Source organism: Micropterus salmoides, unplaced genomic scaffold, assembly GCF_014851395.1.
Source record: "Micropterus salmoides isolate LMB-PRFRI ecotype aquatic unplaced genomic scaffold, ASM1485139v1 Ms_hic_scaffold_18, whole genome shotgun sequence".
NCBI lineage: Eukaryota > Metazoa > Chordata > Actinopteri > Centrarchiformes > Centrarchidae > Micropterus > Micropterus salmoides.
This window is the reverse complement of record NW_024040928.1, coordinates 4,143,902-4,171,200: the sequence shown is the minus strand read 5'-3', so window position 1 is coordinate 4,171,200 and position 27,299 is coordinate 4,143,902. Positions and strand designations below refer to the sequence as shown.

The following is a 27,299-nucleotide window of genomic DNA, read 5'->3' as shown; positions in this document are numbered from 1 at the left end:
AGTGCCTTACAACAACATTAACATACAAGAACAAAAGACAGAAGAGCCTCACGAAGAAGAAGTGAACTAAAAATCACAGCAGGTAATAAAAATGCATAATAATTACACATCAAACATGTATAAATACACATAATAAAATACACGAAAAGGTAAACAGTATGTGGTAGAAGTACACAATAAATGCATAGCACTTAATGCAATACTCAAAAAATACATACAATGCAGACCTGGTTCATACCTGTCTAAACAGGTGTGTCTTTTGAATACATCCACAGAATCAGCAGACCATAATGGTGCGGGCAGAGCATTCCCAAGCCCCAGCCTCAAAAGCCTGATCACCACAGTTCCTCAGACGAGTGTGTGGGACAGACAGCAAATTTAGCTTATTGACCTTCTGTGCAGGACTCGGACCATGCAGTGCTCTGCAAGTAATAGTGAGAATCTTGAACTGGATCCTATATAATGAGACAGGGAGCCAGTGAAAAGATCTGAGTATAGGGGTGACGTTAGTGATGTCTGTTTGTTTTGGTGAGTAGCACACGGCAGCATCTGCAGACGATCAAGGGCAGACTTGCTAAGTGAGTCTATGTGAGCTGAAATAAATGGATCTCTAGTTCAGCTGGGACCAGAGGTGAAAATGAAAATGGGGCACCACTTCCATGGCACTAACGCAGGATTGGGGGAAGTCAATAGGCTGTCCTGAGGGGCAATCTAGCCAACTTTAAGGGGGACCTGGGGGCAATCAAGTACCCCTCTAGTGAGTCACATGCAAAATGTAGCATGGGAGTGTCGTTTTGTGGGCACAGAAATGTCCTGGTGACGCGAAAATATGATCAGATTCATGGTGGGATTGGGATAGTATATCTACGGGGCCTGGTAGTAGTGATGAAAATTCTGGGAGGAAAGAATAGGTGCGGATTGGTAATAACAGTACAGACCTTTAGTCCAAGGAAGACCCTCAGACCAGTGCTGTTCCAGAGGAATTAGGACTAATATATGTGGATGGAATTAATCTTGTTTGTTTGTTTGTTTGTTTGTTTGTTTGTTTAAGGATTCCAAAAGCAACTAGTAGGACTGAGTATGTTTTCTTGGTAAAAATGTCGATACTAGTACCAATACCAAGTAAATACTTTTTGGGAATAATAAACAAGTTTTACATTTTCATTCAGCAAAATACACCAAACTGATGAATGGATGAGTGATGAAGTACTTTCTCAAATTAAATGGTTATATTAGATCAAATAATAAGTAAACAATTGCATTAGATGCAAACTCAATGTCATGGACACATTGTTGGTCAGTACTCAAGAGGTTCATTCCCAAACGCTGTAAATAAGTAACTTTTAAAAATTTAAATGTGATACAGAAAGCCACTTTTTGAACCAGGAATAATCAACTTTGAATTAATTGCAATGTTCTCTCTATTTCGTAATCGCTAGTCCTGGTTTATTTTACACCCTGCCTGGGAAACTGGCCCAGTATGTGCCAACTCTCAACTGATGACCTCATTTGCACAGACTAGAATTGGGCATTAAACCTGTTGTGCTTTCCAGGAAGCATGAAGGTTTCTCACAGCAGTCGTGTGTGTGTATGTGTGTGTGAACCTGCTGGTCTAAACATGCCTTGAGTTGTGTGTGTGTGTCACCAGTGTAGATGGAAGGAAAGGGAGGGAGTGTTTACATTAAGCAACATTTATGGTGATGATTGACTTTTAGCCGTGAGTTAGCTTTCAGCAGAACAGGATGGGTGAGGGCAGACGACCGGTAAGGATTTGACGTGTGTGTGTGTGTGTGTGTGTGTGAGTGTGAGAGAGAGAGAGTGCGTGTTGGCATGCAGCTCTATTTCCCACCATCTCTCTCCTTGCTTGTGTAATTTATGAATGTAAAGCTTGCTCATTTACAGCCAGTGCAATTTATGACCAAGTAAATCATAGAATGTGACAAGACAGTTGAAGCTTTCCAATTATATGAAAGATTTCCTTGGAACCTTGTTTGTGTGAACCTGACAGATTACAACCTCCCACAGTTTGTATCTGCTCTCCCCCTCACATTTGAGCTCTCTCTTATTCCCCCTATTCATACCAACACACACACCCTCCCTGTACTATTTATTTGTTCATAGAAATCCTTCACACTCTCTGTCAGTTGCTGTGATGAAGGGCGTTTTGTGTAGCTTTCCATTTATACATCTACAAGACGGTTGTATACGTGTTAATGTGAGTGTGGACCAGTATATTTCTTTTACACATCCTGTTGATATGCTGAGTTTATCTTCAATGGCTTGAATATAGTATTCTGTTTTATTTTTAATGCTTTTCCATAAAGCACATCTGACTATCCTCTCTTTAAGTTCTGTTGCTGTTGATTCTTTTCTGCTATTTTAAGTCTATACTCACATTTTTGTTCAGTCTTTACTACACCTCTCCACGGAGTAGTCTGTTGCATATATAACCTTTGTTGGCAGTTATATGTCCTGTTTTTTATTTGATATTCGTGTCCAAAACTGCTCTAACAACAGCCCGTTTCCCCACAGGGGCCGTTGCCGTTTTTTCATCACATCTTAGATATAGTAAATGGGAAATGGCTGCCTTTCTCTGTTACGATTCAAATAATTTGCACATGCATGCACACACACACAAGGACACACTCACAAACACTGCTTACTTGGTCTATTCTTGTGTTCCCCTCCACTGCTGCTGCAGCCTCACACATGCACCAGTCCTTCTACTGCTGCCGTCTGCTGACACCTAGAGACCAAACGTGGATCTGCAGGTTAATTTGGAGCGTATACCTACAGGGAAACCTCCCACATAACACATACTTCAGGATCATTAACATCATATGTAATGATTTAGCATCAGATTAGAGAAAAAAAAACTTTGCCTGTCTTTCTTGAATTTATTCTGTCAGACACAGGGTTGGCTCATTGCAGCAGTATGCAGCCAGGCCAAGTCCAGACAGTCCAATTCAATGTGTGTGTTTTGATGTGCTCAAATTTTAGTTAAGCTGGCTGTGGTTTCATAACAACATGGCTATTGTGCCTAAGAGCATTCATTATATAATGACATGTCTTATGTAATGACAACGGGGGGAGGGGGTCAAGGCCCCACACTAATTTACTCCTTTTTACAAATTCTGCCTGTCTTTATTTTAAAATGTTCTCCACGTTTTTACCTTCCTACCTCCCTTACCTCTTCTACCATGTCAAGTAATGACTTAGGGATCTGGTCTAGAATAAACTGGTCAAGGACATGTCATATTGTGGAATTTCAGAAGAGACAATAGATACATTTGAAATGTTGTGAATTTTGCATTAACATGTTTTCTCCTTCCCTTTCTTTTCTTTTTCTTTCTCCTCCTCTTCTCTCCTCTCCTCTCCTCCTCCAGGCAGCTTCAGGAGCTGCAGAGACAGAAGGAGATGGAGCGTGAGCATCAAGAGCGGGAGCGTCAGGAGCGGGAGCGCCTGGAGCGAGAGATGCTGGAGCGTGAACGCCAGGAACAGGAGCGTCAGGAGAGGGAGGCGCAGGCGGAGCGGGAGCGACTGAGCGACTGGAGCGGGAGCGCCAGGAGCAGCAGGAGCGCGCTGAGCGTGAGCTGATGGAGAGGGAGAAGGCAGAGAGAGAGCGGCTTGAGAGGGAGCAGCAGGAGCAGTTGGACAGAGAGCAGCAGGACTGGGAGAGAGGGAGACGCATCTCCAACGCCGGTGAGTGATGCACTTTGGTTTCCTGCTTGCTGTATACACACAAATGATGTACATAGCTTTGCTTATTTTTAATATCTTACAAATTGAAAATGTTCTTGCTACTTTGAACAGTAGATCAATACAGGTTGTCTTCAGAAGAGCATTGCTGGCATGGGGTCATATAAGAATAGTAGCCTCACTGAAAAGTTTTGAACAGAGATAATCTTTTGTGTTCCACTGTGTGAAGTTGACTGAGTTGAATTTGAATCCTTGTTCACTAAATCTTTCTATTAGCTAGCATAGCTCCTCTGCAGCTGAATGAGAATCTCATACTCATTCTAGTTAAAACGCTGAAGTTGCAGATGAACATGCTTCCAATAAAGGCAGCTCTTCTCTAAAAGTCCAAAAATGGCACTGGATGCAGGACTTGAAGCACTGGAGAGCGGCCCCTACACTATTCCCACACACACAACTTCGGTCACTACACACACATCTAAAGACATGCTGCCTTAGAATGCGAGGTTTCCTGCAAATCCTTCCTAAAGTATCCCCAGTTTATTAATTTTGATAATTATCCCTGTCAGTGAACCTAAAATATCTGAAGCCTGGAGCGTAAAAAGCTCATTTAGAATTAGGGCTACACAATATTCATTTTCACTGAAAAAAAGCTGGATCTGTCTATAGCCTATATGTCTATAGCACAAGATTTGTAGGCTGGGTATCTCTGTAGCACTACAGTACTTAGTACTTATCATAATGCTGTTTTGTCATACATTTTACCTTCATCAAAATTATTGCAGCTTCTGTGATTTGGATATTGCACTTTCGAAAATACTTAAATTAATTGTGCAGCCCTATTTTGAATACATTTAATGTACACTCACTCAAAGCTCAATCTCAGTCAAATTTTTAAAAATGGGCAAAAATATTTGTATTTCATTATCATTCACACTTAAATCCAGCAGCAGAGACATGGTGGGGCCACAGGTGGAACACACTCTGATTATAACTGGAGTTTGAATGGATCAGGGTTTGTTTGAAGGGAAATCTGCTACACTTAAGGACTGGGTCAGTAGGGAAAGCAGCGTTGTGTGGCACGCTTCAGTGCCACGCTCGGCCTATTAACATATGCATGCATAAACACACACACACACACACTTAGGCAGTCTCAGTTGTGTTACTCAAAGGCTAAAAATACATCATCAGGGAGAATGCTGGCTAAACCCCCAGGGCTGAATGTGTGTGTTTGCGTGTACGTGCATGCATGTTAATGCCCCAGAATGAGAAGGAGGAGTTATTTCACATGCCATACACAATAAACACATTGGATCATACTGGAAAGCAGGAGTGTGTATGTGCACACGCACACACACACACACACACACACATTCAGTATGTTGGGTTTGTTGTGATTTTAACATTTAACGCCTTCTAGTCCTGTTCCTGTGTTTGTGCTTTGTGTGTATGTATCTATTAAACTTGCAGTGATTACTATCACTCGCTTTATACAGTCAAAGAAGTGTTTGCTTCTAACGTCTGATCATTTTAATTGCCTCGGTAACAGTTTATTTTTGGCCCATAATGGTGAGAAATGATGTCTGCCATATCCTGTGTTACACACACACTCACCACTTCTGCACAGCAGCGTGTATCTAAAACTTCACTTTATTTTTCAGAATGTTTAAATGTATATTCTGTAAGTGTTTTCGGAGTATATGTTGTGGATATTAATTGGCAACATAAAGGTGTATATTTTGTTAAGGTGGTCGGGTGGATCTGCTTGACAACCAGACTTTTTTTTTTTTTTTTTGCCATTAATACTTTTTGTATGTTTAAGTTGTGCAGTTAATTTGGTACAGAGGAGCTTGGCTTCAGTATGGCTTTGTCGTCTTCTCGTGTGTGCATGTGCGCTTAATATTCTTGTGTGAACGTGTCTAGCTCTGCGTGTAATCATTGTGCTCTGGTCATGTGTTGATTATTATGGAATGGCAGAGCAAAGCTGGGGCCTCTCAGTCATGTGACCCGCCCAGAGCTACAGAGAGAGAGATTTTGGCAATATTGTTGTTCATTCATGCCAATAAAGCGAATTTGAATTGAGAGAGAGAATGAAAGAAGAGGGGACGGTAGAATGATGCTGAAAGATGGAAACGGTCGATGTTAAGCTAAAGCAGAAGAGGATTAGGGAAAAAGGGAAGGAGATAGTGTAGTGCCGTGGTGTAGAGCAGTGGGTTGCCTGAAGGTGAAAAGGTTGTTTGAAGCCAGAAGTAAAGCTGAAGGTGAGAAAGCGTGTGTTTGAAGCTGCCAGAAGTAATAGCATGAGCTGTCAGTTGGGAGAAGAAAAAAGAAGTTACACAGAGGAAAAGTTGGAAAAGAACCAGACAGTCTTACAAATCCATCAGTTTACCTGTCTTGTGACTGCTGGTTAGGTGTTCACATGAATTCCAGTTGTGTGTTTGTGTGTGTGTGTGTGTGTGTGTGTGTCTGACCCAGCACAGTCAGGCCAAGGTTGTGGTTTTTTAATAAAGAAAGTTTCTGCCATGTCTGGTAATGCATGCGTCTGAATGTGTAGATTTGAACCATCATTGTGAGTAAGTGTGTGATATATGTTCAGTCTTTGAGGTTTTCTTTGCAAAACGGGAAAAAGGGTTGAATTTAAGCCTTTCACTTCAAGCAGCGGATTAAATAAACCATACAACATAAAGTATGAGACAGAAATTGCAAAAGAATAACAAATTAACTGTAATAACAATCAATCAGTTAATAGTATGTCAGTGTTGAGGCATAGTTTCGAATGCAGTAATCAGTAAATACTGTAATACTTAAATTAATAGCCGAGTCCCAAATGGCCGCCTACCCCGTTGACTGGCCTGGTGTGGGAACACATTCTGACAAATAAACACAGGTCTCTCATTAAATGCCTGGTCTGGTTTTTCTAGAAGTTCTATGGACGTATAAAACTTCTTAAACGCCGCAGGGTCACCCGCTTTAACTGCTTCTAAGCTGCTTAGATCTTTAATACAAATATTAATATTTAAGCATATGATCAATGTGTCAGTATGGACATGCTACATATAATTAGATCGGTTAGATTCTCCACAATTCAATCCTTCAGTTCATTTAATGTAAACAACAAGCCAAAGTGTAATTCATAGAGATTTACCGGTGTAACCGACATGGTAGAAGAGATAAAAAGAAGAGGTTAAAGTGCCAACTCCCGCTCCCTTTGAAGCACTTGTTAAGTCCAAATGTGTCCGATTATTTATATTCCTTTAGTCTGTAAGGGTCCACCGATCAAAAGAATCAAAACAGCTTTTCATAAAAATGAATCCAAGTTGTTAATACTGTCATGTGAAGTCTGTCACTCTGTTGTTGGGTATGATTGTTTTCGTTACATTGCTGCCTACAAAATAAAAGTACATAAGCTGTCTGTCAGAGCTAGATCAAACAAATTAGTGTATTTGATATTATTTGATATAATATTTTTATACAAGTAATATTCAAGTTTTACGGTAGTATCAGACTGTACCCTGAGCAAAAACATTTAAATCTAGTCACGAGAAGGACTGCAGAAAAGTGTATAATTCAATCACCAGTAAAGGGAAGTGGAGCAGAAGGTGGAGAGAGGATTAACAACTTTACACCATCCCCACCTCAAACAAAACATATGCTCCATACAGCAGCGTCCAGGCTACGCAAAGCACTAGAGTAGCACATAAATAAACAATCAAGGTAATTAGTTAGAGAGAGCTAGACTCAGCTGGGATAGACACATAATGAAACAGAGGAGGGATTTAAGACGACACCACATCACCACATTTAAATGAAATGAGACCGTACGTCCTCCCACCCACTCCTTGTAAATCCCATTTAAAAACAATATGGAAAGGAGTTATTAAATAGCCTTAAGATCTGGAAAGTAGAGAGGTGGGTGTAGCTTAATTACAAAAAGAATGCCACACAATAAAAAGAGTTTAGATAGAAACAAAACCAAACAGAGCTTTAATTATTCATCCTGTAGGGAGGTGACTCAGGCAATATGGTAACCTGGCACTGGTAACCAGCCCCAACACAACCCATTGTGCTGGAGGTTTACAGAAATTACACAAGAGTAACAGTAAAGATAAGCTGAAGACACAGTAGATAATAGTCCTGTAGTCCAGCAAGCATCTTTTTGGTAGCTAGACGGCTACACACGGAAGACTTCAGACCTTCATTTAGCTTTGTCTTCTATTCTTCTATTCTATACATCTGTTTATGAATTCGTAGTCCTTATCTTTACAATTAATTTTCAGCAATGTCCTGCCACAAACCCGGTTTAAAAGCAGCAGGGTTCACTACCAGAAATGCTACAAAATGATCAAACTTGTTAGCAGTTCATCGAGAGCATTCAGGAGTTAAAAGCGTGCTGAAAGACTCAGGCTCAGAGAACAGGCAAATATGTACAAGCTTACATGCAGTGTTTGGTTTCATTGTTGAATGTGATGGTTGGTTCAGGAACTATGATATTCTGTATGCCTTCAGCTGTTACATTTGTTATTGGCTTACTGTTAACTGGTGCATGTTGGATCTTTGGGTAAATGTGGTTAAATTCTGTATGTGACTTGGTGTCCCACTGCTGACTGGACAGACTTGATGATGTTGGTGATGAGTTGGATCTACTTAGTTACTATTCTATAGCCGTGTGCTACATGGTAAACTGTTGCTCCTCTGAATTTTCCTTCTCAGGCTGTTTGATTTCCTCACTGCTCTTGCGAACAACACTTTGAAAGCTTTGTGTCTCTGGCTCCGTCCACAATGCTAACGCCTTTCCACTAACATAGTAGCACCACCTCAGTCCAAGAAATACACACACCCTTGAATTAAAAAATGGTATAGCTATGTGCTGGTTTTTCCTGCTTCATCTGCCCCGTTCTCTTTTTCCTCCCTCCCTCCTTCCTTCTCTCTTTCCTGACCTGCTGTCTTTCCCTCCTGTGTGCACGATGGCTGCTTCCTCCATGCCTTCTTTCCTTCCTTACGTCACTCCTTCCCTTCTGTCCTGTCCTGTCCTGTGGTTTGTCCATTGGCGTGGTGTGCATTCAGCCTTCGAAAGCACCCTGTACACTCCCACGCCTCAGGAGTGCACCAGGACATCCTCCACACCTGTACCTTCATCCACCCCCACCTACCCTACGCCGTTGGGCTCCTCCACCACTCCCCCAACCCCACCTCTAAGGCATTCAGCCTCGCGATTCGCCACCTCGCTCGGTTCTGCCTTTCATCCAGTCTTGCCTCACTACGCCACGGTCCCGAGACGACAGCAAGCCTTTCCCCAAGCCCCGCCCCCTGCTCCAGTCCCCGCCCCGGTACCACCTCCTCCACCCAAGTCTGTGGTGTGGTCAGCGTGCAACTTCACTCCCCTGCCCCCCTCACCCCCTGTCATGATAAGCAGCCCCCCAGGGAAGGCTGCAGGTCCACGGCCGCTCATCCCAATCGCAGCACCTTCTCCTCTCACCCAGAAGCCCCCCTCGCCGGCCTCCAACGGCCCGCCAATGTTCCCGGCACCTTCTCCGGTGACCATCCCGCACAGCCACACCCCTATCGGCATCGCCTGCCCCACCCCACCACCCCCACCTACCCCGCCCCCTCTGCCCTCCCCCATAGCTCTTCCTCCGTCTTCCTCCTCCGTCTCGTCTCCCCCCTCCTCATCCCAGGCTCCTGGTGTGCCCTCTCCCTCCACAGCACCCCCTACTGCTGCAGCCGCCGCCACCACCTCTGCCTCTGCTGAGCACCTCTCCCTCCCCGTGGGCCTGGGCCTGTCGGGGCCCGGGGAGCCGGACACAGCTACAGGCCCAGAGCCCCACCCGCCACAGTGGGGCTCCTCCTGTCAACCCCAGTCCCAGGGTAAGGCCTCCAGTCTGGACTCTTGTCTCTCTTTCTCACTGCCTCTCTCCCCTCTGTCTTTGACTCACACACTAACAGAGGGGCTGTTGAACACTGTTGGATCTGTTACTGTGCTACTGATCTGGCCACAGCACAAAGTGAGTCCTATAATACAGGCTGAGATCAGAGGAGTTTTACTGTTCTTTTGAGCAAAGTGTCGGTTCTGGCCGTTACCTGACTCAACATTAAAACAGCTACCATGGTGACTGTTGTGGGATCACCTGGCGTAGTAGTCGCTGTTGCTCAGGCCTGTTTAACTTCTTTGTCAGTCTCATAAACTGCATGTACGTCCATGTGCTTGCTGCTTAAAGTTCTGGCTGTCTGACTGTTTATGAAACATGTCTGGTCTGTCAGCAGGGCATGTCTGTCTATGCCATAGTTATGTTACTACGTTGAGTTAGATTGGTGATTCAAGTCTGCACACAACCGCTGTCTTTCTCATCTCTTGGTTGTTGTTTTTGTATTTTCTTTAGCCAATTTTTCGTCAGCATTTTTTCCACCTCTGTGCTAATATTATCATTTAGCCATTTGTTTCCCTCATTCGACTGTTCACTGTGTGCAGTCAGTCAAACTTATTCCACTGCAGGATGCTCAATCTGTGTAAGACATTGCCAGAGGATCTGTGAGTGTTCTATCCAAATCAAACTCTCATTCCCATGTACTTGTTCTATAGTACTGCAATTGATTTATCGCAAATTTCATTCATACAGAAATAAAATAATACATTGGTCTTAAAGAGAAGAGAGATATGTTGGCCTGCCATGAAAACCCTTAGTTTAAGAATTTCTGCTCTTGGTAATTGTACATTTGCAATATGAAATGCACTCCTGCATCCGGATTTATTGTATCACTAAATTTGGAAACATAAACAAACATTTCATTTGAAATATCCATTTTGTTAGCCTTCTGTCTCAGTTTATGATGATTTAATAATAATAATAATAATAATAATAATGATAATAATGAGCTCTGTTGTCTTTCATTGGACTATTTGCATATAAATGCAAAGATAGCTTTTTATTTTAAAAAGCAAATTAACCTTAAAACCACTGCTCCACTGACCTTTATCCAATGGCATTTCTCTTTTTAGCCAAAGGATGGTCTTATGACCTTTGACCTCAGAGATCTTTAAACTGATTGGCTGGAAGAGACTAGACTGCTGGTTAAATATTGATCATGGCTCAGTTAGTTCACATTCCATAATAGATTATTGATCTTAGGTCTGTGATGAGTACTGGGAGTACACAATTCTGATACTTCTAATCATCAGTAAAGTAATCATCTTACCACTACTTTCTACTTCATATTTATTTTGTAGATATATATATTTTTGACTATGGCATTGACCTAAATACAACTGCTGCCTAAATTCCTGCCTTAATGGTCCTTTTGGTCGTTATGTGTTATTTTGAATGTGTCATTATTAGACACAGAAAACTGTGTTTCATTTAGTGCTCAGTGTTGATTGCTTTGTCTCTGCTCCTTTTATTGTATACCTATCTAGATAGGATTAGGCAATGAAGTCTTATTCAGGCTGAAACATTGTTCAGTGCTGCTCTGTCATTTTTTGCAGGTTTGTCAAATGCTGCAGTATCACAGTGATGTAAGGCAGAAGAGCATTTGACAGGGAGGGGATGGAAATATGAAATGTGCATTATTTTCCTTTATCATTTATGCTGAAGTGAATTCTATATAAAAATGGGAAGTTGTTTCACAATCATTGATTATTCTGCTTCCAGTCTAAGAACACTTTCCTCAACAGAAATTTACAGTGAACAGGCAGACGCCGTGTCAGATTTAAGACGTATTATTAAAGGAATTTATTACGGTCTAACTGAGCCTGAGATCAACAGGTTTTTGCTCTGTATTGGTGTCCTAAAAAAAGACAGTTTGAATAAAATGTCACTACCCTGTGTCTTTGCCCATCCTCTACCCTCTAACCCCTCCCCCCATCAGATGTGGTGCAGACCCCGGGGCTGACCACTCCCACCCCTCCCCCACCTCCACCCCTGCCACCCGGCTCCACTGTGACCTCTGCGGCCGCCACCCCGGCCGTCACCCCAACCACCCCAGCCGGCCACCCTCCCCCACCCCCACCTCCTCCACTCCCTCCTGCACTGACTCCAGGCGGGACCCCCCCTCCTCCACCAGGTCCACCTCCTCCTCCCGGAGCCCCACCCCCTCCCCCGGCACCCCCCCTTCCCGCCGGACTGTTCTCTCCTGCGGAGGACCGCCCCCTCTCAGGTCTGGCCGCTGCCCTCGCCGGAGCCAAGCTGCGCAAAGTGCCAAGGGTGAGCACTTGATAAGTTATTTGATCAATAGAAGGCTTGACATTCCATTTCTATACTCATATACGTCATTTCTGTACTATTCAAGTTATAGTTCATTAAAGCATTATTAAGGTGATTAAATGCCCCCCCCACACACACACACACACACACACACCTATTTTCTCTCTTTCTTTGTTTCAGAACAACAAGATCAACAGAAACACTGTTGATACAAAGCCCTCACACATTATATTCTTACAAAATCACACAGAATCAGTGTCCAAACACACAATCCACGTTCACGCATGATCAAACACACACAGTCACCATCTGTCACCTCTCAGACTCAGAGGTTTACATGTAGTGCTGACAGCCTTCCTGCAAAATCACTGCATGTCTGCTTGTGTTTATAACATGATGAAATACAGAAATTAACAAGAAATGTGACATTTCTGCGTTTTTCAGTATTTATAGTTTCTCTGATATGATACAAACATAAAAAAAGACCAATAACATGTTTTCAATTCTTGTATAATTCTCAAAATAGTGTTAATACTTCCTCCTGTAAAGAACATTTGTGTTTCACAAGAGATGTTCCTTGTATCCCTTCAGAGTGATGACGCAGGGGCAGCTCTGGCAGCAGCCATATTGGGGGCAGGAGGGGCCGCCGGGGCCAAATCTGAAGCCAGAGGCAATGGCCCTCTGCCTGGAGGAGGAGGGCTTATGGAGGAGATGAGCGCCCTATTGGCCAGGAGGTAGAGTCACATCACATATTATTGTTAGCTTCAGTATATGTCAAGCTACTTTCTGTTTCTCCCAGATCTTGTTTTAATAAACATTCTTTGGTTCCAATACCCATTAGATCCTATTAGTCCTTACTTTTTTCTTCTTATTACAGCTACGTTACATGCGTGTATTTGCAGAAGTAATATAAATAATTACATTTAAAAATACAGCAATGTACTGGAAATGGTAGAATATAGCCACTGTTGACGTTGAGGAGAACAACAATTAGGTACTCAGTTACGATGAACTGACAAAGTCTGCTCCAGCTGGTATGCAGTATATGTTACATGTTGTTCAACTGATCACAATGTTGGTCACCATAGGTTCCCAGTCTCCCAGTAGTGTGCAAAATTCTGAGGTGATTTGTGGTAAAATCCTCGTTTGACTGTATCTAAAGTCAAATAAATGATAAATATACTTAATTATAGAATTAATGTAGATCTGAATTCCAGGTTTTACTCAAAACCTTGAGTTAAGAAAGAAGTGGTTTGAGTTGTAACTTGCTATTAGTCAACATTAAACTGTACCTGGGCTTTGTGCCTTACAGGAGAAGAATTGCAGAGAAGGGCTCGTCACCTGAACCTGACCAGAGATCAGTAAGTATCATCAGAGCTGCTCTGTCTTCTCACTGCTGAATAACACAGTAGCTCCTCTGTGTGATAACACACATGGTTTCCTCAGTGTGTCCAGGCTGTACAGGGTGTTCTACATTCACTACATTCCTGTGTAAAATGAGTCCTCAATCACTCAGTGTGAAAGTCTGTGTGGATGTCGCACAACACATTCCAGTCTGTAATCACTACGTCTATATAACATAGTCTGAAATATGTTCCTGAACTGCAGAGAAAACCAGGCCTTTATTTGGAACAGGCTTTTGCCTTTATTTGTGATGTATTAGTGCAGTACCTGTCTGGGGCGTGGCCGTTCAGAACTCGTACCCGTTCAGAGCAGTCTGATTTGTTGCTTTCTTGGGTTTTTTTCTGAGACTTGCGGTTCTAAATTACAGGCCAAAACGTCAAGTTTGTTGTTATAGTGCCACCACCACGGCCAAATTGCACCAAATTTGTGTGAAGTGTGAAGTTGGTCGGATGAATGTTGAGAAAATCGAAGGACAGACTAATATAGTGAGATTCCTTCCTTTATAGTTAGATTAGATGTCAATGAAACCCACACTTCCTGCACAGATGTTTCACATTAAAAGTTTTCCAGCTGTTCAAAGGTTATAAACTCTCCTTTTTCATAGCTTTTAATGTGAAACATCTGTATGAATTGTTGAGTTTTGCTGATCATATCTTAATGATTAAAGAAACCAAAGTAAACTTTTAAGTATGGGAAAAAACTGAAGCGTGGTCACAAACAAATTAAAGACAAACACAAGAAGAAAGTAGGCTACTACAGACGTAGAACCACACCAGATTTTATTTTGCATGGGCCAATATCGAACTGGGACTGTTACTGAATGTAACACAGGAGTTAAAAGTGTAGGCTGTAAGTATTATTTGCATGGTACAAAATATTTCAATAAAAATACCAACTCAAAAACTCTGTCAGTAGCATCGTGTTTCTACTTTGCATGACTTATGAGACCCAATCAGAGAGCCAAACGTGAGCGTCTGGGTCATCATTTCTAAAGTCCTCCATTTTTTCCCGTCTTCACTAAAACGCTCTCCAGAGTTTCAAAAGGAAAAACGGGGTTGGCAGCGTTTTCAAACTTCTCCCTTTTAGGTCTTTTTTGCCGTTTTAGTCTGGGCGGGTGGTACAAACGTAGCAAAAGGTCTCAGTTTTAAAACCAAAATTTGATTGGATTAGGTCTGAGTGTGACTCATTTTTGACCTTTTGAACTTTGTCTATCTGTCAAACAGGAGGAGGGTGAGATAAACACAACCCCCAAAGTGTCAGCCTGTAGCACACCAGGTGAGTGAACTAGCAATCTGAAGAGTGGGGGAGCAACAACAGGAATTAATATGCATCTTCCTCCCACAGGCGACGAGGATTCAAGTTAGCATTGTCTAGTTTTCATGCAAATGTGCTGTTTTATAGTTATTAGAACTTTATAGTTGTTTTTTATGATGATACAGGATAATTTTGCTTTAACGATTAGCTGAACTGCATATCATAAGAGGAGTTTAATTTTCATATTCCTGCTGTGTTTTTGTTTTGTTCTTCTCCAGACATGCCGAGGAAGCCATGGGAAAGAACAAACACCATGAACGGTAGCAAATCTCCAGTTATCGGAAGGTACAGTATCTCACCTCTTCTCTGTTGAACAAATAGTTTCTCTTACACTGTGTCATTTGTTGTGTATTGTTGCACTTAAAGTACATTTTCTATCCTGAAATGGCTCAGAAGTAAAAGAATGTTGTAATATTTTTGCCCATCTGAATGCTAACAGCAATACCACTGTACAACAGTGAAAGAGACCATAGGGGCATATAAAAGCATTAGCATCAGTTAGCTTCAGCATGATGCACTGCTGAGCTATTGAGCACTGGCTAACATCACTAAAGCTTATGTCGCCTTAATGTGCACACTGGATGTACGTTAGACACCCAACTTGAAGCTGATGTCTGTGTGCGAATGAAGAAGAATAGGCTGTACCAACTTTAGCTAAGCAGTTATCAAGACTGCTGGTTTGGTTGGATGAATGCGTCACTACCAGCAATTTAAAGTAAACAGGAGTACAGTAAGTGCAGTCAGAGCCTCACGATGCCACTTATCTGCGTTGCCAAATAGTGGCTGATAATACTTTTACCTCCAGGTCACACTGTAGTGATTAGTTAAGACCACTAAAAGATACTTTAGATTTAACTGTGGATTAAAACCGTGTTAGAGGTTTGGTGGTATTCTTTTCTATTTTAGATTAAATCCAGAGGAAGTGAGAAAGTTAGCGTATAATAGCCTGCTAAATGGGCATTATGAACAGCCCTGACCCAAAGCCTTCTCATCAGGCTGGGGACATGCGCAGATAGATACTAAGCTGTAATTTGTAAAGTCAGTGTCTCTGCTGCTCACACAGACGAGAGTCTCCGTGGAGAAATCCCATGGGAGCAGATTCCTCCAACAGGTAGAGACAAAAGGCCCTGTTGAGTTTGAGAAACCCCTTTCTTTAAAACAATCTACTTTTTTTCATCAAGTTTTGCTGTGATGGACGTGGTTTTGTTGGAGAGGGGCTACTTTCAAATGCTTGGATGAAACGTTTGGAATGAACCCTGTGTTGTCTTTTCCAACCTGACCGACCTGCAGGGGCCAGCTCTGTTCGTCTGCTGTGTGATGTGTTTCTAAACCAGTTCGTGTCTGTATGATGGATTTCTAACTTAATCTAGTCCTAGTTTTTGCATGCTGCTCTCCCCGCTGTCCTCGAAACGTTTGAAGTTTTTGTCTTTAAAACAAGAAAATCCATATGTGTACTTCACATACTGTACAACCACCCTATCATACACACAGACACAAAAATGAGTGTCCGCCCAGTGCAGAGTAGACTTGGCACTGTATTATCATTATAGAGCCAGAGCAGATCCAGCAGGCACTCACAGATAAGGCCCCGCTGTGTGTGTAAGCGTATGTGTGTGCACGCACATGCACAAGAGAGGAGACCAGATGGGCCGTTTTGATTGCAGCTTATTAAGAGTGAATCTAGTATGGGACCCACAGAGAGCTGAGCACACTGGGACTTGTTAAAGTGCATGAACTCATAGTGCTGCACATGGTTTTATATTTACAGTTGTGTAAGCTCCTTATGATATGGATTAAATCACGTGTTCAGCTTGAAATTCCAGATAAAAGCAACAAGCAGCAGTCATGACAATGTGCCAAACTGCAGTTTAATTGATAAAGAAAACATTCCTTTTAATGTAGCTGACTATCAAATTAAAACTTTGAGATAAACATCAGACTGAACAAATATATCAGTATAATGTTTCCCAGTCTGAATATTGTAAAAGTTATTAACATTGTACAAAAAGTATGTTGGACTGAGTGTAAACTGCAGCTGTGACTGATGTTAGTTCTCAACTCCTCTGTGTCTTCTGTCCTGCTTTACAGATATTATCTTTAAACATTCTGAAATATAAATCTCAAGGACCACAAACTTCATTTCCATACAGTATTTCCTACCCATAGCTACTAAATGACCCGCTGCAGAGCTCATTTCCTTTTCATTCACTTCTCCTTCCTGTCACACTTCCTGTCTTGAAAGTGATAGGCTGCTCTGTGAAATTTCCCCCTGATGATTCGCTCAGTGTAGCTGCACATACAAGGTCTTTCCGCTATTGCTGGCATCCTCCTGGCGTATCGCTTTTCTGAGAAGCATTTGGAATAAATTACACACAGACATTGCACTATAGGGTCCTTACTTGACACGGGGAAGAGGATGTATGGAATCTTCAAAATAATTGGAGAGATCCAAACTCCCTTATTAAGTTTCATAGATTGATGAGACCTTTGTGTGTGTTTGCTCTTGTGTGTTTACATGCATGTCTAGGTTCATGGCCAAATGTGTGCGCATGACCAGGATTTGGTTCCTAAGTGCAGATTGGGCAGCAGTCCCTTAATGAGCACATTTTATTTCAAACTATTCTACTGAACAAATATATACTTTCGACAGGTTTTTGCCATCAGATTCCACAGCAACAAAAAAGTTAGGTTGATTTTCCTGTTAAGGGTTTACAGCAGCAGATGTTGAAATCATATGGCTTTACATTAGACAGTATATTGACTTGAACAGAAAATTGATCAGGCTGTGAAAATATTAATAGCCAGATAATGGAAATATTTTTGCAAGTCACATTCTTGCTAGATGCACGGTGTGTCTCATATTCTGTTGTCCATCAGATAAGATCCAGTGAAAGTTTGCAAGCAGTCTGTTTTATGATGTTTGCACAGGTTAGTACTATTTTATGTGCTAGTATGAAGTCAGATGCTGTTTGAGTGGTCTTACTAGATCCCAAATGTGTATTTATTTGATATACATGATAACAATGTAGCAACCAGTGTTTGAGCATCCTGTTTGTTCACCTCATTCCTGGCTCCTCTTTGTTCTCCTCTTACACTGACTTTATTTTCTCTTCCTTGTCTCTCCTCACAGACCTAAATCCACTCCTACACCTACTGCATCCTTAAGTGCCAACGGTGTGCCAACAGATGCTGTTGACTATGACAGATTGAAACAGGTAAGTGAACACTTGGATCACCTTTTCACAAATTTTAAGGTGAATTTTTATTTCATCACAGTACATTATAGGTGCGACGTTATACTTCCTGTTTATGCGACAAAATCTCTTCCTCAGTAATAAACAACTTTCTGTATGGCACAAATACCTGCATTATATGAGTTTTACTTGTAATTCTGTTTCAAGATATTGAGTTCATATTGGTCTGTAATACAAAAATCGTAATGACCTGCATATTATAAATCATACAAAAATGTTAAACAATATATAGATATTAAGGTTAGATGTCTTTTTTGGTCCAGCATAACCTGTTCTTACACAGGGATTTTTATTGTTCAAGTGGTTTTTGTTCTGTTTTTTATAACTAGTTATGCAGCCCTGTGACAAGTTTAACTATATCTAAAGTGTGGGTGTGTGCGGTGATCCGTCATATATTAAGGCAGCTCCTCCCTCTGACCTCTGTGAATGAGCCTGTTAGATAAGTACAGAGTCTCTCAGTGTCCTGTCTATCTGTCACTACAACTGGTCACAACAGTGGGACTGGGAGACAGATGACACCCTACAAACCCACTACTATACTCACTTTCATTATTGGCTTCTCATTAAGTGTGAATTGGAGGCAAAAGAGTATAACCGATAATCAGTTTTGTTACGTCTTGCTGCCACTAAGTTATTAGCTGCTTTGTAAAGAAGACAAAGAATCTCCCTTTGCCAGTTGGCAGGGCCTTCACCTAACTAAATTCAAAAACCAAAGGAAATAGTTAGCATCTCTTCTTAATGTCATGTGACTTTCCAAGGGGAGTTGACAGTAGAAATGAGTAGGTGGCAGGAGACTGGTTTGTCTCTTCTCTGAGGCCTGAAATTGATCATGTTGTATGGAAAGGTGACTTTGTTTTGTTTCTTTTTTTTAAGGACATTCTGGATGAGATGAGGAAGGAGCTGTCAAAGCTAAAAGAAGAGCTCATTGATGGTAATTATCATTGCAGCCTATGCTCTCTATTTACACACACTCAAGCCATCCGGCAGAGAGACTCCAAACCTGTCAGACATCTCTCAAGTAGTGAATCTATACATCAAACACTAAACAAAGCAATTGAGCACTCTTCTTCTTTTCTTGCTTTCCTTCCTTCCACTGGGCATTGTTTTAGATAACTTAGATTTATATATTATATATTAGGGCTTTATTATGTTTAACCTGAAATGCTGGCTGAAGACAGGAAGTGAAAGAAAATACTCTGTTCACTGAAACACAGTAATTCATTTGTTTACATCAAAGGTACAATACTATTTTGACTCATAGCTTATTGCTTCTCAGCAAGCTGCAGCACTTATACTTTGTTGCAGACAAGCTGCCTGAGAGTTTACTGCAGCTATCTGCATTCAGCGCAGTAGCCCGAACTGAACCTATTGAACTGGGGGAAGGACAGTCCTATGCTGGTCCAACCTTTTTGGAGGGTGTGAGTGCCACTAGAACTCAGGCCTTATTGATATCAATAATATGAACTGAAATAGAGTCTTAGGGTGTCTTTCTGATTTTTACCTAATGTTTTTGTGTAATTTTTAGACCCTGTGTCAAAATGTAGTTTTAATACCTTCAATATTCCAATTAATGAAAGGCTTATGAGGTGCATATACTTAAAGCTGGGCTAGGCAACGTTGGAGAACTATCAAGAGACAGCTAGATTTTGAAAGTATCAAACCGAAAAAATCCCACCCCCTCCTTACAGGCCTCCATCCAGAAACACTCCCGCTAAACACATGTTCATTTACAGTGAGTGCGCAGGTAGACGGGCAGTGAGGCCAGCCAGTCACACACATATTTTTGAGTAAGAGCAATTTATTTATTGGTTTCTGTCAGCATGTAAAGAGAATCTCTACTAAAACAACAAAATATACCTCTAAAATAAATTGCCTACCACGTTTTTAAAATAGATTTTCATTTAATTAACTTCATTTAATTAATGCCATGCTTAATAGGACTCACTGCTCACGTTGTGCCCCGGGGCCCACTAGTGGATTAATTGGGCCTTGAATATCAGTAACAAGTAAGTGAAGTACGTGGGTTATTACAACTTGGGCAGAAGTATTGTACTTACCAAAGTAATTGCTGAGATCTGGGAACATGGCAAAAACACAGGGCAACGAACACAAGCGGTCATACAACCAGACAGGTTTTTAACAAGCCAGCAGTATAGCCAGATGATCTAAACCACATTAGTTTGAGGTAAAGCTGAAAGTGAGTGCACACGAAATGTTAGAAATAATCATTGCACAGGAAGACTGTAGTTGCGTGTGGTTTGGTAATACTTTGTTCGTTTCGCCTTTGTTTTTTCTTCCATGTTACTCTGGCTAACATGGGTGTTTTATTTATAATCTGATCATGTGACCGGTCGTGTTTCCTGTACCATCTTTCTTATTTTTAGCGATGTCGCCGTGTTCCCAGATATCATGCACTATTATTAAGCTACGCTCAATATTATGGATTTCACAGGCATTACATTATTTTAAGTTTTGGTAGCTTAATATACACCACACATTGCTGCAACAGCCCTCCAAAAAAAGGTTGGACCAACATAGAACCCTCTTCACAAGTAAAGTTGAGCTCAGGTCAAAAATAACTCTGTGTTTCTCACATGCGTCTGTCTATCTTTATCTTTGTGTCCCTAGCAATCAGGGAGGAGCTGGGCAAGTCCAGCACAGCATAGAGGATCTAAACTCCCTCTTCAGAACATCTACATCCACATGACCCGACAGACAACCACAGTCAATTTAAGACGTGACAATACAGCAGCGGAAAATAAAATCAACAAAATGATGGAGACGGTGATGATGACAATACTCATTTTAATACTGAGAGAGAAGATAATTTGGGGCCGAGCAGCGTCGGACAGAACAACAATGGACAGGGTGGTGTTGGGAGTGTTGTAACTCGGATAGCTGTGACTCTCAGAATCCATTCTATGAAGGCTCATGTTTCTGGCTGGCTCCCTGCCCCACCCCCTCCTCCCGCTGAGGGCATCGCATCCTGGAGGACAGTGCACGGTCTGAAAGAGAAGCGAATGTCTTTATGCAAAGATTATATCTCTCTCTTTGTCCTATAATAACAAGAAAAAAAAACATTTTAAAAAACAATCTTGAACTCTTCGATGATACTGTATTAACCATTGGCGCATAAGTGAACAGCGTTGTTGAGGCTAAGAATCAGAACTCTCGTGATTTCCTATCAAAAGGCACGTTTTATTAGGAGAGTTTGGAGACAGGAAGAAGGTGGGTATGGAAACTAAACTTTTTTTCCCATAATGCCATAGGGGTAGCGTGCGTGCATGTGTGGGTGTGTGTGAGTGTGTATGGGGGACTGACAGTCTCTGGTGAGGTCCACCACTGCAGGACACTGTAAAGCTTGTCTTCCTCAAATACTATTTTAACCTGAATATGTACAAAAGAGAGAAAAAGTTATTTAGAAAAAAAAAAGTATCTATCAACCAGTCTAAGTCTGTTTCCATGTAGATCTATGGCCATATCAAGTAGCTCAATAATCCAGTCTTTAAACAGGATGCTCTCTCGTCTGTGGAATCATAACCAGATGTGTTGTTTCCCTTCTGGAGTGAGCGCTCTGCGGAGAAATTTTACTGTTTCCTTTGTTGATACTGTTGAGTTTCAGGTGGACGAGACGTGGAGGGTTGCTGCCTGCCAGACAGCAGCCACCGTAGCTCTCTACCAAACTTTATCTGTCAACAACAAGTGCTGATTTGCTAATACCCGTCATGCTCGTTGACCATGGCCCGACGTGTAGATAGAACTGAATTTTCCTTCTGGTACATTTTGATTTAAAGACTCTCTCCCCATTTTCTCTCTCAGTCTCTGTCATGTTCGTCATATTTAGGTACTGCGTTTGGTGTACACATGTACGGTAGTTTTCTTTATACGGTGAGGGTCACAAGTCTGCCACGAAAGTGCATTAAATGTCACTCGTTTTATTACAAGCAATAAGTGTAGCATCTATTTTAAGGCCCACCTGCCCCGATCCCAACACCACCAAACATTTTTCAGTGTCTGTCCTTTTTGGCCGTCCCGAGCCCCTGTTGGACAATTTTTCTGTGTGACTCCACCTCTTGTCAACTTCATCGCAGATCTTCTGTGAAACTGAAGGCTGACATGAAAGAATATCAGAGCAACACTGTAAGACATGATTTCATGGAATAACATCGTTTCTAAATCACAAAACTCCTTTTTTATTTTTTTCTATAAAATCCAAGGATACTGTATCTTTAGCCACATTGGAGCTGAAATGTTTTTTTAATCCTTTATTTTTATTTTACTGCATTTATAAAGTATACCTTTTGAAACATGCACAGGACAACCCCAGTGTGTAGGAGATGGTGTCCATGTGAGGACATGAATGTGCCATGTTCTATTTCACCAGTGCTTAGTGGTGTTTGTTTCATCTTTATTTCTTTGCCTTTTTCTCCTGCCGCTGTCAAATCCTTAAAATGAGAAACTGTATTTTCCTGTGTTTTTAGGTAGATAAGGGAACTGTCACTTTGTTTCAACATTTCCTTCAGTTCAGTGCTGAGTTTGAGGGATATGCTGTGAGCTGAGAGACTGATGTCCAAATACTGTAGCTGTTGCTCCAAGGTCACATGTCAAAGTAACAAATCTGCAATCCTTTTTTCTAAATGAGATCCTGGGGAGGGACAGCTCACCTAAAACAATCAATGACTCATGACTGGCTTAACAGCCACCCAGAGTGGGGTCTGCAGGACAAGCTTGGCTTATCCTAAACAAGTTATAAAATGATGCTTTGTGATTTAGCATCTACAGTGAGAATTTTGTGGTGTCGTGATTGTTACATGCATCCATTGGTTCAGACATCTCCCAAAGCAATACAGTGCACCACAGTTCATCCTTAATGTGACTGTTCTGGCTCCTTTGCAACAGTAACAGTATTTGTAACTTAAAGGGGCACTCCAGTGATTTAGTATTGCACTTCCATTAAGTTGAGAGACTTGCAATAAGCATATTTTGAAAAAGCAACAGTCAAAATCAAATCAGCAAAGGGTGAAATATCCCGACTTTTAGTCCTACAATTCCCATAATTCAACTCAGTAGCATCTTTTCATTGGACACTGTCTGATAAATGTAAACATCTTTCAGACTCCACGCTCCCAGCTTGTAATGCTAGATTTCTGCAAAATATATGTAGTCTCCAAGCATAGGCAGAGATTACCCTGGTGACATCACTATGACATCATTAGGGTTAGCTTCTCCAGAACCATAGAAGGCTGAGTGGCAGTGAACTGATTCTCATGTGTGAAATCGGTGGAGTGCCCCTTTGAATTATGATTAGCAGAATGAGCTAAGCCACACCGTGGCCTGCTTGTACCCTGGGATCCCAGTGAAAGGTTTGTTAATTAGTTTACTTCTGTGGCTGTTGGATCTCATACAACAAGACTGTGTTCAAGGGCTTGGATGTTATAGCTTTGCTATAAAAGATGAGATATCACCATAGACTGTATGGATATCACTGATTTGAGAAAATTAAATTTCCCCACAGCTTCTCTCGTTCACTTTAGATCTGGTCAAACTTGTTAAAAATATTGTGATGAGAAAAAGGAATGGGTTCATTCTGCTTCAGACATACAGATGCCATAACCCTTTGATTGGAGTGTAGACGGGGTTTTGGGCATCTTTTTTTAGATTTCATGCTCTATGTCTCTGTTGGTGAAGTTATCTCATCTTCTCATCCACTTTTTAAAATGGAAACACTCAGCCAAGACGCTCCCTGTAGTGTGTTTACACCGCATCGATTGCACTTTAAGAGAAAAACCCACAGAGCAATCCAACATACAGTTGCTTAAAGCCTCTGTGACCAACAGTGTGGCTATCTCACCAAAGGATTCAGCTCCTGCTAAACATAATCACACTCAACAAAGTCGCCTTTTTTTGTGTCATTTTGTTAAGATGTTGAAAATGGAAGGAAGATGTCTGTGTCTATGTTCAGTCCTTTGGACATGATGGCGGGTGAAATGTTTTGATCAAGAAAAGTTTATCTCTTTGTGAAACTATGTGGTTTGTGCCTTGTTCCGAAGTTGCATTTAATATGTCAAAGATATAAAGATGACTAGTAATAATATCTGGGGACTGTCGTTATGATCATGTGCAGTTGTTTTGCATTTTGTTTGTCTTTCTTCTTTCCATCATGGTCATGTCAATTTGAAGGGAGAATTAAATGACCTCTGTACTGTTCCCCACCGAGAAAACATCTTTGCACCAAGATCTTCTTTGTTTTTGTTTTGTTTTTTACATAAATGTGATTTATTTCCATATAGTTGTTAGGTTGCTTTTCTTAAAGTTCAGAAGTACAATCAAATCTTTGAGATATGAAGCCTAGATAGGTTCAAAGATGATCTTCGCTCTGAGATGATTTTTCTAAACCTAAAGCCCTGCTTGGAAGGCCAGATGAGTCTGGCTACAGTGTCATGCCATTTAACTGTCACAGAGACCTTGTGTTCAGCAGCTTAGCTTTCTTTACGCGCTTGGAAATCCGTTTTGTCCTCTGCAGTGAGGTCTGCTCCATGTTAACGTCAGGTTGCTGATGGGAACTTTTATCTTTGTCCACAAAAACCCAGTTTTCTGCTGAGGGAGCTAAAGGATTTCTGAATTTGCAGGGATATTTGCAATGAATTTGGCTTAAGCAAGTTTCTTAGATGGGTTTCCAGAATTCTTTTATCATCTGCATTGTACCATACTGTTCTCATGTTAATTAGTCTTTTCTTACATGCTAACATATTGTTTTGTTTGAGCAAATTAAATAAAAATTGCAATACAAGACTAGGACTTGTTTCTTTTTAAATGTTAATAACCTTGACCAAGATGTTTCAGCTTTAATCTTATTTTTATTGGCTTTTATGATATATATCAAACATCAACACAACATTTTCATGTGAGACTTAAACGACATGTCCTGATCAAAGATGACTCCAAGATTCCTCACAGTGGTGCTGGAGGCCAGGGCGATGCCATCCAGGGTAACTATATCTTTAGAGAATGCGTTGTGGAGGTGCTTAGGCCCCAGAGCAATAACTTCAGTTTTATCTGAGTTTTACATTAAATAACTGGGGCGGCTGTGGCTCAGGAGGTAGAGCGGGTTGGCCGTTAATCGGAAGGTCAGCGGTTCAATCCCTTGCTCCCCCTGGTTGCGTGTCGAAGTGTCCTTGGGCAAGATACTGAACCCCGAATTGCTCCTGGTGAGTGTGAATGTTAGTTTCCGTTTGAGCTCAGTGTGTGAATGGTGAATGCAGATGTAGTGTAAAAGAGTGGTCGAAAAGACTAGAAAGGCGCTATACGGAGCATAACTGTTGTTGTGATTTGGTGCTATATAAATAGAATTGAATTAAACTATGTAATTTAATAACTCAGAAAAGTAGATTTAGTGTTAGGTTACTCTTTGAGTCAGTGAACTGAGTGATCACTTACACGGCAATGTCTATCTAAAGTTTGCTAACATTAGCCACCATAAGTGGGGCTGTAGCAGCAAAACCCCTGGGTGTACTGAAGTGAACAAAGATGAGTTTTGTTGCTTATGAATTTAAGAAGTGTTATTTCTTCTTTCAAAAGCATCACTGTCTCACTTTAAGTGAATGAAGACTTTGAGTTCCCTGTAGGCCTTATCCCCCACCAGGTCAGCCCCTGTTTCACAGCCCATTAATTGTTACAAGATGTCTTCCTCACATTCACTCTTAGCAGTGCAGGACAGGAAGAGGAAGACTAACTGCAAATGAGAGCGAGAAACTTTTTTCTTTAAGCCTGCAGTCCTTCCTTCTTGTGCTGCTGTCTGTCAGTGAGCTGAGCCGAGCTGAGCTGCTGCTGTGTTGCTGGAGAGTGAAAGGATGACAGTACTGAGAACAAGATTTGAACCTACAATACTGTCAAGTTGTGGGTTGCACTTTCAGTGTGCTCAGCTACAAGGACTATTCTCAGAGGGTTTAGTACTGAACCTCCCCTTCTGTGATGCATCACAGCTCTTTAATAGTTAAATCTTTTCTCTTTTTTCTGAACATGTAAAATCAGGGTTTGGTCATTTTTTCCTCTTGCGCAACAAAATTTTGTGTATTTGCAAAAGCTTCCCGTTCCATCTGTCTGTCGAATGCAGCTCGCTTTTTCTGTTGTCTGCTTAGAAAACTTACTCACTGGCGTTAGTGATGTATGACATCACAGGATGAACAAAGGGGAGAGCTGTTGAAAAAGAGGAGGGAAAACATCAGAAGGGGTGTTTTGGAGTGTTTTTGTGCGCACATTTTTTGTTTTTAAAAACATAACAATTGGCTGTTCATAAACGACTCGTCTTAAAGTAACTCATGAGCAGCCAGTGTATGTATTTAAATAATGCATTTGCAATGCTGTTATTATCTGAAGGGTTAAATCACTATACTGATTTGATTAATGATTAATAATGAGAATATAGGCTTTGAATCTGTACATTTGGGTTTGTGGATATGGTATTTAAAAAAATAAATAAATAAAAATTCAATTATGTATATTTCTCTTTGTTCGATTGTATTAAAGTTGTAGAAACCAAAACCAAATTATCTAAATACAACTTAGCCATTCATAATATTATATTTCATAATAACCTCAAAAGGTTCCTGAGTGACACTTGAAAAAACTGCAGTTGCCACAAATACTTCTAATCTGTGTTTAAGATTAAAGGTGACTTCCTGCATTTTATGGGCTGTAAAATGTGTCTGTGCAGCTTCTTTTTACAACACATACACTTATACTTCCTGTGGGCGGTGCATAGAGAGGTATGGCATCTTGAGTTCATTTGAGGTTTGACTTGCAGCCAGAGAAGGGCTGTGCTGTGGCGAAAGCTGCACTAAGACAGGAAAACACCCTGAGCTGCTGAGAGAAAGACGAGGAACCTGAAAAAACACAACGCTGTAAATTGATTGGAGAGTTTGAATTTTCAAAATCAGTATTCTTCCTCTTATGGTGTTTATGAGCTTTGGGTATGAGTGGCAGGTGTGAATTTTGTGTCACAACAGTCAGGTCTCCTATTACCATTTGCTTATGCAAATAAGACCTTCCATGCAGCCGTTACTGACTCTCATTTGAACTTGTCTGAGTGACTTGGCTCACTTGCTATGTGGAAGTAGTTTGATGCCAACCAATTTAATAAATCCATGATAATTAGGTACAGTAAGGTAATGACTAAAGAGATTAAAGAAAATTGCATAACTTACTTAAACTCTGAAATATGTTATGAAGGTCAAACACAATTAAAAAGCTACAGGATTTTAACAATTTAATGTTGTCTGCTGTTTTATGGTATTTGAGCTAATGATTCAATTAATAATAATTCAGCATACAGTAAGCTTTAGTATCTGCATATTATTTTGGTTTTTAGTATGGAACATATTAGATATATTGGCTCCTACTTCTTTGTAGTGTGATGACTTCATGATTTCAAGTTTCA

General features: G+C 41.1%; 1 protein-coding gene across 1 annotated transcript in view; it reads left to right on the top strand.

Moving 5' to 3' along the window:
- enah (ENAH actin regulator) overlaps positions 1 to 24,656 on the top strand; it is a 129,675-nt gene extending 105,019 nt beyond the window's left edge. Inside the window, 11 exon segments of the mRNA XM_038726899.1 lie at positions 3,387 to 3,538; positions 3,541 to 3,702; positions 8,761 to 9,561; positions 11,557 to 11,891; positions 12,483 to 12,625; positions 13,204 to 13,252; positions 14,519 to 14,570; positions 14,828 to 14,894; positions 17,740 to 17,824; positions 18,737 to 18,794; positions 20,492 to 24,656. Coding sequence (XP_038582827.1) covers positions 3,387 to 3,538; positions 3,541 to 3,702; positions 8,761 to 9,561; positions 11,557 to 11,891; positions 12,483 to 12,625; positions 13,204 to 13,252; positions 14,519 to 14,570; positions 14,828 to 14,894; positions 17,740 to 17,824; positions 18,737 to 18,794; positions 20,492 to 20,529 — 1,942 coding nt within the window. The 3' untranslated portion in view covers positions 20,530 to 24,656.
- The last annotated feature ends 2,643 nt before the right edge of the window (positions 24,657 to 27,299 follow it).